Raw genomic sequence first — 11,200 nt, 5'->3', positions numbered from 1 at the left:
AAATATCTCTAATTATTATTTTATTTTAATTTTATCCTACAAATTTTTAAATTGCATTAAATATGTTTTTTATGCTTAATTTTTTAAAAAAATTAAGAGTAATAATTCAGCAATAATTTTATAATAATAATTTTTAACATAAACAAATCAGACATAGTTGTCATGCATTATTATTGGATTATATATATATTAGTCCTAAGCTTTTTAAAAATTTAACTGTTAGAGATATACTTGATGTAAATTAAAAATTTTAGAGATAAAAGTGAAACAAAATAAAATTCAAGAATATTTTTAAAATTTTTGACAAATTAAATTTTAAGGACAAAAAAATATTATATATATATATATATATATATATATGAAAATGATAGTTAGGAAAAAAATAATATTGTGTATGACGAAACTCCTTTAATTTTTTTTGGGTGACTAAATAGAAAAAAAAGAAAAAAGAGACAAAACCAAATTAATTGACTAGGGTCATATCTAAATCTATTAGATGTTGAAGTTCACTCCATAGTTGACTCCAATTCGAGTGAATGTCCGTGCCAGAAGCAGCTGCTTTAGCCGGCAACACTATTTGCAGTCTTCTAAATTAAAAAAATAGAAACTCTGAATTCAACACTATTTGTATGACGAAACTCCTTTAATTTGATTATATGTAATAGATATAATTATTATTATCATATGGATACCTCCTATATATTCGGAAAAAGAAAAGAAAATTTCAAAGAAGAGAACCAAATGAGAATGAAATAGTTAATAATTAAAGGGTGAATTTGTTCCCTTCTTTTTGTTTTCTATCTTGAAACAATTAAAATATATATTATTTGAATAACGCTTGAAAATGAGTCAGTCGAGCATCCACATGAAGAAAGTGCACCAAAGAGTGAGAGTAAATGTAGAAACTGCATAGGTCCATAGCATTATTAAGGAACATTCACTTTCAGCAACCCCAAGCAACTGAGCAATTGTTCCTGCATGCACATGCATTCAACCTTAATTAATTAATTAATTAGCGTTGACAAATTATAATTACACAGTCTTATTATTGTTTATTAGCTTCTTGTCGATCAAGTCGTATTTTTAGAATATAGATGTATGTATATATTTTACATGCTATAAACGCATATAAATCAATTATAATCTAGTGATTAAGGATCGTAGGTAAAAAATTTTCATTTTTTGAAAAGTACATAGATAAAAAATAATAATAAAATATTTAAAAAAATTTAATTACTTTAATTTATCGATCCCTATAATTTTACTGAATTTTTTATTTTATTAGAGATCTTTATACTTTTTTTTCTCAAGTGGATCTCTATATATACCATATTAGATTTTGTAATTGACAGAAATATTAGAATTAACTGAATATTCTGTTAAACAAATAAATATGTCTAATACTTGACTGAATATTTCGTTTTATTTAATAGAATATTTCGTTAATTCCAACACTTTTGTTACAAAAGGAATCTAGTTATAAAACTTGATATGGTATAAGGATTCAATTAAAAATATATATATAAATACCTAATTAAAAATTCAGTAAAATTATAGAGATCAACAGAATAATTAAATCTTAAAAAAAAATAAGTCTCATTATTTAGACACTACTTAAACAAACATGTGATGATAATAGTCTAAATTTTAGTGTTATATAAAAAAAATTAGTATATATTGCCTTCACTAACAATGTATAAATCTATTCTCTTAATTAAAACTTAGGCTTATATATTTAAACTATGATTATCACATACAAATTTAGATATTAATAACTCAAAAAACCCCTAATTATTACAAATAAATATGTGGATTGAATTGATCATACCTACAGAAGTTGCAGGAGGAAGTGCATACTGAAGCATAAGAACAAACTGATATAAATTGTATGATCCAACCAATCCCCAATAATATGCAGCCTTAACAATCAAAACACCCAATAATGGTGATAATATGAACCGCACTACCGTAATCCCTATTATTAGATACCAGCTTATTCCTGATTGCTTTAAACCTGTCAAATAAATTTGGAATAACATTTAAATAAGTAAGAAAAATTGTCAAATTTGATATGTAAAAAAAAAAAAGTATAATTACAATTGATAAAATTAAATATACCATCAAGAAGATTTGCTCCTACTATCAAAGTCATGGACACAATTGTTCCTTCCCTGCGATTAGGTATATAATAAGTTTTTTTTTTTTTTTTCATTCAATGGGACAATATAATAATAAGAACACGTTATATTACATGTATATAAAAAATTAGCTATAAACAATCAACTATCGTATATATAAATATTAGGGTTAAGTACGATTTTGGTTTTTAAGATAAGGATAAAAAATTTTTTTTGTCTTCAACTTTTTTTTGCTTACAAAATCGTCCCTAAGATTTAACTTAATTTTAAAATCGTCATTTTTATCAAAATTTTAATTTTGGTGGGTTAAAAGGAGAAAGGGAATCACGCTTTGGGGAAGGGGGGTTCGCGGAAGGGAATTCACCGCTGCTGTTTTTCGCCGTTCGTCGTTGCTCTTCGTTGTTCGCATCTTCGCCACTACTAGATCTCACAATTGGATCTCGCAGCTGCTCTTCTTCTTTGCTCAACGTCGACGCCAGCAGATTCGCGAGGGTGGATGTCACACGCCGCTCGGCGTTTCTGCTCCTCCTTCTCGCTCAGTCACTACTGCTCTTTGTCGGTCGCCGCTGCTCTTTGTCACTCGTCGTTGTGCTTCGCGTCCTCGCCGCTGTGCTTCTTAGGGTTCTAATTCTATTTCTGATTTGTTAATTTTGTTAATTACATTATTTTCTTCTATTTCTACTGTTAATTATATTGTTGAATTTTTTATTTGTAGATTTGTTGATTTTGTTAATTACATTATTTTTTATTATGATTCTATTATTGTGTAGATTCTAATTTCATTCTGTTTCTATGGTTCTGCTTCTATTTCTTTTGCTTCTGATTCTAATTTTATTATCCATTGTTGTTGTTGATGCTTCTGGTTGTTTCTGCTTCTATTTCTTTTGTTGTTGTTGTTGTTGTTCTTCTTCTTTGGAGTTAAGAGAGATAGTGATAGAGATTATACAGATTTGTTGATACTTCTGGTTTTTTCTGCTTCTGATTTTAGTTGTCTTTTTTTTACGTTTATTACATTGTTTCATTGTTGTTATTGCTGATGCTTTGATGAAGAAGAAGAAGAAGAAAAAAGAAGAGATGATGTTGTGATGGCAAAAAAAAAAGAAGAATAGAAAATGAGGATTTTGGAGATGAAGGGAAAAAGTATTTTGGTCTGAAAAACGATTTTAAAACTAAGTTAAATTTTGGAGACGATTTTGTAAGCTAAAAAAGTTGGAGACGAAAAAAATTTTTAACCCGTATCTTAGAGATAAAAATCGTATTTAATCCTAAATATTATTTGAAACCTCATAAAATTAAAAATATTATATTACTATAAATAAATTTATTTCATTATTCGTCTAATTCTATTAAAGGTTTGATTATTGTAACAGTTTATTTTTTTATTAAAAAATGTATGAAATAATTTATATAAATATATGTAAATATATAGCAATTGATTTGAGTGTATATAGAATATTTTTTAAATAAGAATGATGTGTAATAGCTAGGTTTTTTTATTTTTGTAAATTGATAGGATTATATAGTAGTTTGAAGCTTTCATACTATATATAGTAAAAAAAAACACGAGACAAGCAAATTAATTAAATTAAGATCACATACCCTACCAAAGCTATAGATTTGATAATAGCACGAAGAGGAGCATCATCACCAACCATGAGCTTTTGAATTGGAGAGACTGCTCCAATGATAAATCCTATGATCTGACCAATGCAAAGAGAACCAGAAATATCAAATAATAATGATATAGGTAGCATTAATAATTAATAATAACCATATATATATATATTAATGGAAGCATATACATATATAAATATGAAATAATGATCAAATATAACATTATAACAATACCACTGCAATTGTTGATGGTGTAAACACCATCTCGAGCTTGATATATTTATTACATTTCGTAATTGGCCATGTAATATAATCCAAGAATGACATCTGCAATATATATAATAGAAAATTATTGTAAACTGGTGGCATTCATAATTAATTGACCTATTCAATTTTAATTCATTTTACATGCATGGTTCTAGAGTTGATATTTAATTTATCGATAATATTAGAAAAATAAAAAAAAATAATCAAAACTTATTTTATTTAATATTTATACTCTTTAATTTATCGATAATATTCTAACTTATTTTTTAATTAATTTTTTTTGTTACCAAATATTTTCTTTAACTTATTTTCAACTTAGTTCGTTGTGCATTGTTATTCCTTCATAATTCAGAGATTAAACTTCTCATCATTGATTCCATTATAAGAGAAGTTAAATTTTATTCAATAATGAAAGGAATATATATGCAATAAATAATTATTAAGCAGATATTATGGTATTACCTTGTTCCCAATTCTGTTATTAGATATTGACTCATCATATTGAATAGAAATGTTATCAGAGCTGACTATGTTTGTTGAAGGAATAATCAATGATTCAGTGATGGTTGAGTAATCACTACAAGTGTTCATAATTTCAGTGTTCCTTTCCATATTTGCCCCCATGATGATATACAAATATGTCCAAATAAAAAGTGAAGACACCTGAGATATATCAAAAACTGATCAATTATTTATTTGGTATAAGAAATAGATCTCATTCTTCATGAAATAGCATAATATATATATATATATATATATATAATTAATTAAAAAAAAAAAGAAACATACTCCAGCAGAGACAGATGCATAAGCGTCACCATATGTTTCACAAGTGGATGAATCACCAAATGGGCTATCACTCTCATCACAAACCGCCGGCACAATTATAAGAACCAAATTTCCCAAATTTCCTGAAATTAATTCAATCATTTTAATAATTTTTTTTTATGAAACCATGAGTTTAATTTTAATATACTGTGGTATAAAATATTGACACGTTCAGATAAATACTTTTTTAATAGTAAATATAAAAATTAATTATTTTTAAGTCATATAACAATATTTCATTGATTGTCGGTGTAAATTTTTTTATAGGTGCATAAAATTAGATTATGAAATTATTAAGAATAAAGTATAATTTTTGTCTTTGAAGTTTCTAAAAAATTTTAAAAAGTATTTTCAAGTTTTATTTTATTTTAATTTTATTTGTTTCTAAAGTTTTCGATTTGCATTAAATATATTCCTAATAGCTAAATTTTCAGAAAGTTTAAAATTAATCCAGTAATAATGCATAACAATTATATCTGATTTGCTTGTGTTAAATATTATTCTTGTAAAATTATTGCTGAACTAGTCGTATTTTTTTTAAAAATTAGCTGTCCGAATTATATTTGATGCAATTCAAAAATTTATAAAATAAAATTAAAACAAAATAATACTTAAAAATATTTTAAAAATTTTTAACAAATTTTATGAATAAAAAATATACTTTATCCGACTATTAATTATTTAATACATAAGATAATATATGAAAGCTAATTAATTACAATTACCAGCAGTGCAACAACCATTGACGAGGCCACGAAGATGTTGAGGAGTTCTTGCAATTTTGTTAAGCATCCAACCCAACACGGATCCAACCACGAACGTTAAGAAGATATTCACAAACATGAACCACCTATTTATTTTTTTATTTTATTTATTTTTACACATCCCACAAACACAAAGAAGTTAAAAACACTTCTACATTAACATAAAAAAATAAATAAATAAATGCATGTGTATAGTCACTATCTATGATTATATATGAGTGAGATACTTACATTTCAACCAATCGATCATACGTTATTGTTTCGGCCAATTGCGCAGCGATAAGTGCCGGAGTGAAAATGTAATAAACTATCTGCAATAATATAATAATATTACTAATATAATAAATCAACCACAAATTAACAAAAAAGAATAAAAAAAACTAAAATTTGATTATTGTTACCCTCGTTTAAAATGTAAGTTTAATTATACATTCAAAGCAGTACTTAACTAATTAAATAAGAAACCAAAATTAAAGAAGCTAATTAATAAGGAAGTGATGAAGTAACTCACGTTGTTGAGATAGTTTCTTGCATCAATGTCTCTCAAGAGATTAAAACGTTCGGTAGCAATGAACAAACCAAGAAGAGTGATCAATAGTGTCTCCAGAACAGGAACTAATGCCACCAAAAACAGGTCCCAAAATGCCATTGATGATCACTAATGTGATCATATAATATAAGAACCTAAGCACAAGATAGATAGATAGGTATTGATTATTTATGTATAGAGCTAGAGAACCCGTTAATATATTTCATATAAGCTCCCGTATATATTCTGTTTATATATATAGTATAGTGTTTCAATCATGACCATAAGGATTAGTCGAATTATTACCATAAATGTTTGGGTCCCTTTGGATTATTGGATGGACAAATGATGTGTAAAACTGAAGCTGTGTCTGTCCGTGAACTAACTACTAGTCTTCATATCCAACAATCAGCATTCAGCAGGGAGCATGAAAAAATCTATATTGATTTTATTATTAAAAAACATATATATTTTTTATTATTCTCGAATTAAAATCCGAACTCAATATCTCTAGTTAATTGATCAATATATTTTGCCAACTTAATCAATCTCACGTTATAATCTTATTTATCGTAGTACTTTAAGGTAAAAATATACTAATGTTGGATCTTATCAATGTAGAGATCAAGTTCTTCAGCAGTTCCTACTCATTGGAGTAATGAAAATAAAAAGTGATCTATAAATATTAAAATTTTATCTAAAAATTTGAAATATTCAAAGTTTCCTGTACTATATATAATGGGTGCAAACAAGTCTATTTAAGGTGAACTAGTTACAATTGGCATGAAGACTATAGAAATAGGCCACACATTTATGACCTAAAAGGCTAAAACCCACACATTTTTTCTTATTATAATTTTCTTGAGTTGAAGCACGTGAATGGTATAAAATGGTGTAACTTAGCTTAATACGCATGGCAAAACTGTACAATTGTTTCAAATCAATCTGGCAAATTTTTTTTTTTTTGGAGGGATGGAGTGACAAAATATCTAACGGGAAACACTATAAATAACTATAGTTTAACGATAAAAACAGAGTTTCAAAAACAATAACAACAACAAAAAGCTTTGATACAATTTTACAAATCCACTCTTTCTTCCTCAAAAAACTGCCTTAACTCAAGAAGTCACCATAGACTCCAAGTCCAACTCTTCGTCAGAATCTATCACCTCTTCAAAATTATAATAGGCATTCACCTGCACAACGGAACATAGATATAACTAACCACTATACAAATAAGTTTATTGTTAGAAACTGTTGAAGATATGCAACTTAGATGCCTAACTAAAGAGCTAATTATATGTTTCCCTAATGGTCAGCTGAGTAAGATGCCTTTACCTTTGGCCTTGGAGTAACTGCTGTAAATCCATGAAATATGGCATTGTCAAAATTTGGGGGTTCAAGAACAACATAGGCTCCTTTGTTGTTATACCTCTCCTCTGTTGCCTGAAAAAAAAAGGGTCTTATTATAAAGTTGCCGTGACAAAGTAATAGTTATTCTTGATGATCAGAAAGATAAAATAGAATTCACTGTAAGCTGCTGGACATCTTCAACCAATTATCAACAACCAATCATCAGAACCAAACACGGGTCACGTTAAAGTGATTGTGTGCGAGTTTGAATTAGTTTGATTTTTCCCGTAAGTAGTAAGAAGTTGACGACATATGTAAAGGCAAGAATCTTATTTGTATAAAAAGCATAGCCAAGAATAACATTAACAAACCTGAAATTGCGGGTAATCTGGAGCACTAAAGAGGGTGATCAGTTTCCCAGAATCCACAACATGATCAATAGTGTAACCTTCAGACATTCTATCTAAACCATCCCTCTTTTCCCTAGCATCAGGACCTTCATGAGACCTGATGACCAGCTGAGAGGGGGGAAATAAAGATAATAATTCATGCATAGAAGTTAGGGTAGATAGACATAAGCATAAAAACCATAATAAACAAGAAATAATCATACAAAAACAAGGGAACAACAATAAAACATAGAACTTAATGAAGAACGCAAATATTAGGTGCGCATTGGGGGCTGCATACTCGATCTTAATGTAATACTTGGACTTAACTACAAGCTAACTGATTTCCTAATTAGCAGTAGCTATCTAATCACTAGATACCAAACATAATTGTATGTGACTAAATATTTTAACATAAATGCTATCATTTGGTATTTGTTCATCCATGAATTTTCCTTCCATGCAACTTTCAATCTAAACAAATTCCAGAAACTATTTCAACAAATACCTTTGCCATTCAACCCTAAATCTAAATGAACTCTCGGGTAGTGTCAAATAAACTACATTCAATATAGTAGGTTTCAATTACTGTTGAACTTGGCTAGCTTACTGAAAAGAAGTAGGTGTTGGCCAAACCAAGTTTCCCAGCTCCTTGCTTAACGACAAAGTTATGATATACTTATTCTGGTTTATCCCTCTTTCACTAGTTTCAAACAGCACAATCAATAACTTCATTATGTCCTCCACATACAAAGATATTATTCAGACAATACATTAAAATCATGATAAATCTATGCTTAGAAAAGTCATGTTTTAATCAAGAAAGTATCTGAAAGTGTTGAAAATAACAATACTCTCATATCATCATCATATGTCAAAGTAATCTTTCTCTCAAAATACATTGCGATATCATTCTAGACAATTAATAAAATGACATAATTTCACCAAGACAATTAAACAGATCACCATGAACATATGAAACTAACTTATCACCTTTAATTGATACTTCTTCAAAAATTCTTCAGTACAATCGGGACCCCACAACAAGCCAATGCCTCTTTCTTTGTTCGGGGCAAGACCAGGATTTTTCGATGGATCAGACCACAAAACATCACCAGGAATCAAGTTTGGGCCTTCCCAAGGAGGATCAAGAACTGACCGTCGGGCCTTAGACAATTCTTCCAAGGAACCAAGAGTTAGAGTTTTGTTATCATGATTAAGAAGAATCTTTCTGTTCTTCTTCCCTTTTAATCTCTTTGATGGCGTCACTGTTACACTGCGGAAGAGTCCTCCATGAGCTGTGAATACACACCCTGCTACAATGGAAGCCAAAGGAAGACCCTCAAAGCATCCCAAGCATTTGCGATACACATGCTTACCTTTATCACCATACTTTGCCATCACTTCCTTCTCATAACCATAGACCGATGTGCAGTATTTTGATTCGTGATTCCCACGTAGCAGATATACATTATGAGGCATAAACACCTGATCCAAAAATAATCACATTTCCATAAATAACATAAAAAGTGAACAACCAAAATCATCTCCTCCTTCATTGACTCTCAGAGTATACCCTGTTCGGATATAAAACCCTAGCTTACATATAACATTTAGACAAATTAGCCTAGATGATTACAACTATCTCAGCTCAAAAGTATCACACCAGCATCTAAAACAAACTATAAAACTCTGTGCATGGTCGATTCATGATTCTGCCAAACAAAAGCACATTAATACCATATACCACAACATAAATAGAAAAGCTCTCATCACAAGTGAAGCAAGAATAAAAGTTAAACAAAAGCAACAGAACAAAAAACCACAAAATCTAGCTGCGAAAATTTCAAACAAAACTTGATTTTTTTTTTTTTTCGCAATACAGAGTTCAAATAACACCAAGTAATCTATCCCAACTGGAGAACTCAATTTTGCCATAGACACCTAAAAACTATGAAATGACCATAAAGTCTAAAAATTTTCACCTTCCAAGCTAACAAGAGCACGAAAGTTTCGAGCCCCCAAGCTCCACGATCAACGTAATCACCATTGAAGACGAAGATTCGATCATCGGAAGGGTAACCTGCGTCTTTGAGGAGAAAAAGCAGATCATGCAGCTGCCCGTGAACGTCACCAACGACCACCACCGACGCCGTCGTGCCGGAATTAGGGCGAAACGGATCAACGGTGACGCAATTGGGTTCCTTATGGAGCATCTTGGAAGCAACGAGGATGAGAGAGTCGAATACCTGAACGGGAAGAACGGAAGGGAACTCGGAAGGAGGAAAGTTCCTCGAAGACCAATCGAAGCACTGCATCAGATTGTGGATCCATTCGACGCTCAAGGTTCCGTCTTGCGGCCATGAAATTGGGAGTTGGAGCTCTTGCGGCGGTGTAGGCAGGGAATCCGGTGGATTTTCGGAAGATGAGGAGGAGGTGGTGGTGGTGGTAGTGGTGGTTGCTCCGTTTGCTGTGGCGGTGGCGGTGTCCGTGGCGGAATCCGGTGGAGGAGGAGAAGGTGGTGGTGGTTCCGAATCAGTAGGAAGCGTCATGGTGTGGCGCAACACCAAGTGCATAAGAAGTAGTATTATTATGTGCAAAAATAAATAAATAATTTCTCACGTATATGTATCTCTCTCCTTCTTACATTTTCTTAATTTTTTCTTTTCTTAAAAAAATCATTATTATCCTTAAGTTCTTAATGATTTTTTATTTTGATTTTTAATATAGACAAATTGAATTGGTTTTTATGATAATTATAATATAATACTCTATTATTTGTTAGATGGTCAATGACTAGTGATGATATAGTGCCATTATTGTAGAAAAAAAAATAAATAGGAACTAATTAATTTGTAATCTATTATTACAAAGTATTTTATTATATTTTGATTATTTTCTATAAGTGTAAATTTACTACCAAAAAATTGCAATTTTTGAGGTGTTTTGTCAAAAAGATTTTACTATTTTAACATGAGAATATATAATTGAATTGAATTTTGTTATAAAATTAAATTTGTTACGATTGAATAAGAAGCTTGTCAAAATAATAACCTTCATTTATGAGCAAATTTAGGATTTATTTTAATATTTTTTTAAAAAAATATTCTTTTAAATATTTTTTAAAATATAAAAAATAATTTAATATTTAAATATTTTATATAATAATATTTTTTAAGAATGAATTTAAAAAATAAATTATCTTTTATAAATTAATTTTACTATTAACCCATAAAAACTACCATGAATGTTATAACAGTCTACCACATTATTATTATTGTCGTGGATTAATACTCAAATTTGTTCCTGAAAGATTAC

The 11,200-nt window shown here is 29.4% G+C and overlaps 2 protein-coding genes across 2 annotated transcripts; both read right to left on the bottom strand.

The window, feature by feature from the left end:
- Positions 1-633: 633 nt before the first annotated feature.
- On the bottom strand, positions 634-6,365 carry LOC112805866 (protein PIN-LIKES 3). The gene is made up of 10 exons (XM_025848219.2): positions 6,123-6,365; positions 5,843-5,922; positions 5,573-5,697; positions 4,809-4,930; positions 4,482-4,682; positions 3,987-4,079; positions 3,738-3,838; positions 2,119-2,171; positions 1,829-2,014; positions 634-974 (listed from the first exon to the last, which is right to left on the bottom strand). Exons 1-10 carry the CDS (start codon positions 6,258-6,260, stop codon positions 850-852), a joined length of 1,224 nt encoding a protein of 407 aa, XP_025704004.1. The 5' UTR covers positions 6,261-6,365; the 3' UTR covers positions 634-849.
- A 655-nt stretch (positions 6,366-7,020) lies between these two features.
- LOC112797576 (serine/threonine-protein phosphatase 7) lies at positions 7,021-10,582 on the bottom strand. Its single transcript, XM_025840592.3, has 5 exons — positions 9,868-10,582; positions 8,876-9,370; positions 7,865-8,011; positions 7,479-7,586; positions 7,021-7,336 (listed from the first exon to the last, which is right to left on the bottom strand). Exons 1-5 carry the CDS (start codon positions 10,456-10,458, stop codon positions 7,259-7,261), a joined length of 1,419 nt encoding a protein of 472 aa, XP_025696377.1. The 5' UTR covers positions 10,459-10,582; the 3' UTR covers positions 7,021-7,258.
- Between the last annotated feature and the right edge of the window lie 618 nt (positions 10,583-11,200).

This window comes from Arachis hypogaea, chromosome 1 (assembly GCF_003086295.3).
Source record: "Arachis hypogaea cultivar Tifrunner chromosome 1, arahy.Tifrunner.gnm2.J5K5, whole genome shotgun sequence".
In the NCBI taxonomy this organism is placed as follows: domain Eukaryota; kingdom Viridiplantae; phylum Streptophyta; class Magnoliopsida; order Fabales; family Fabaceae; genus Arachis; species Arachis hypogaea.
The sequence above is the reverse complement of the archived record's forward strand: the minus strand, read 5'-3'. Positions and strand labels throughout refer to the sequence as shown.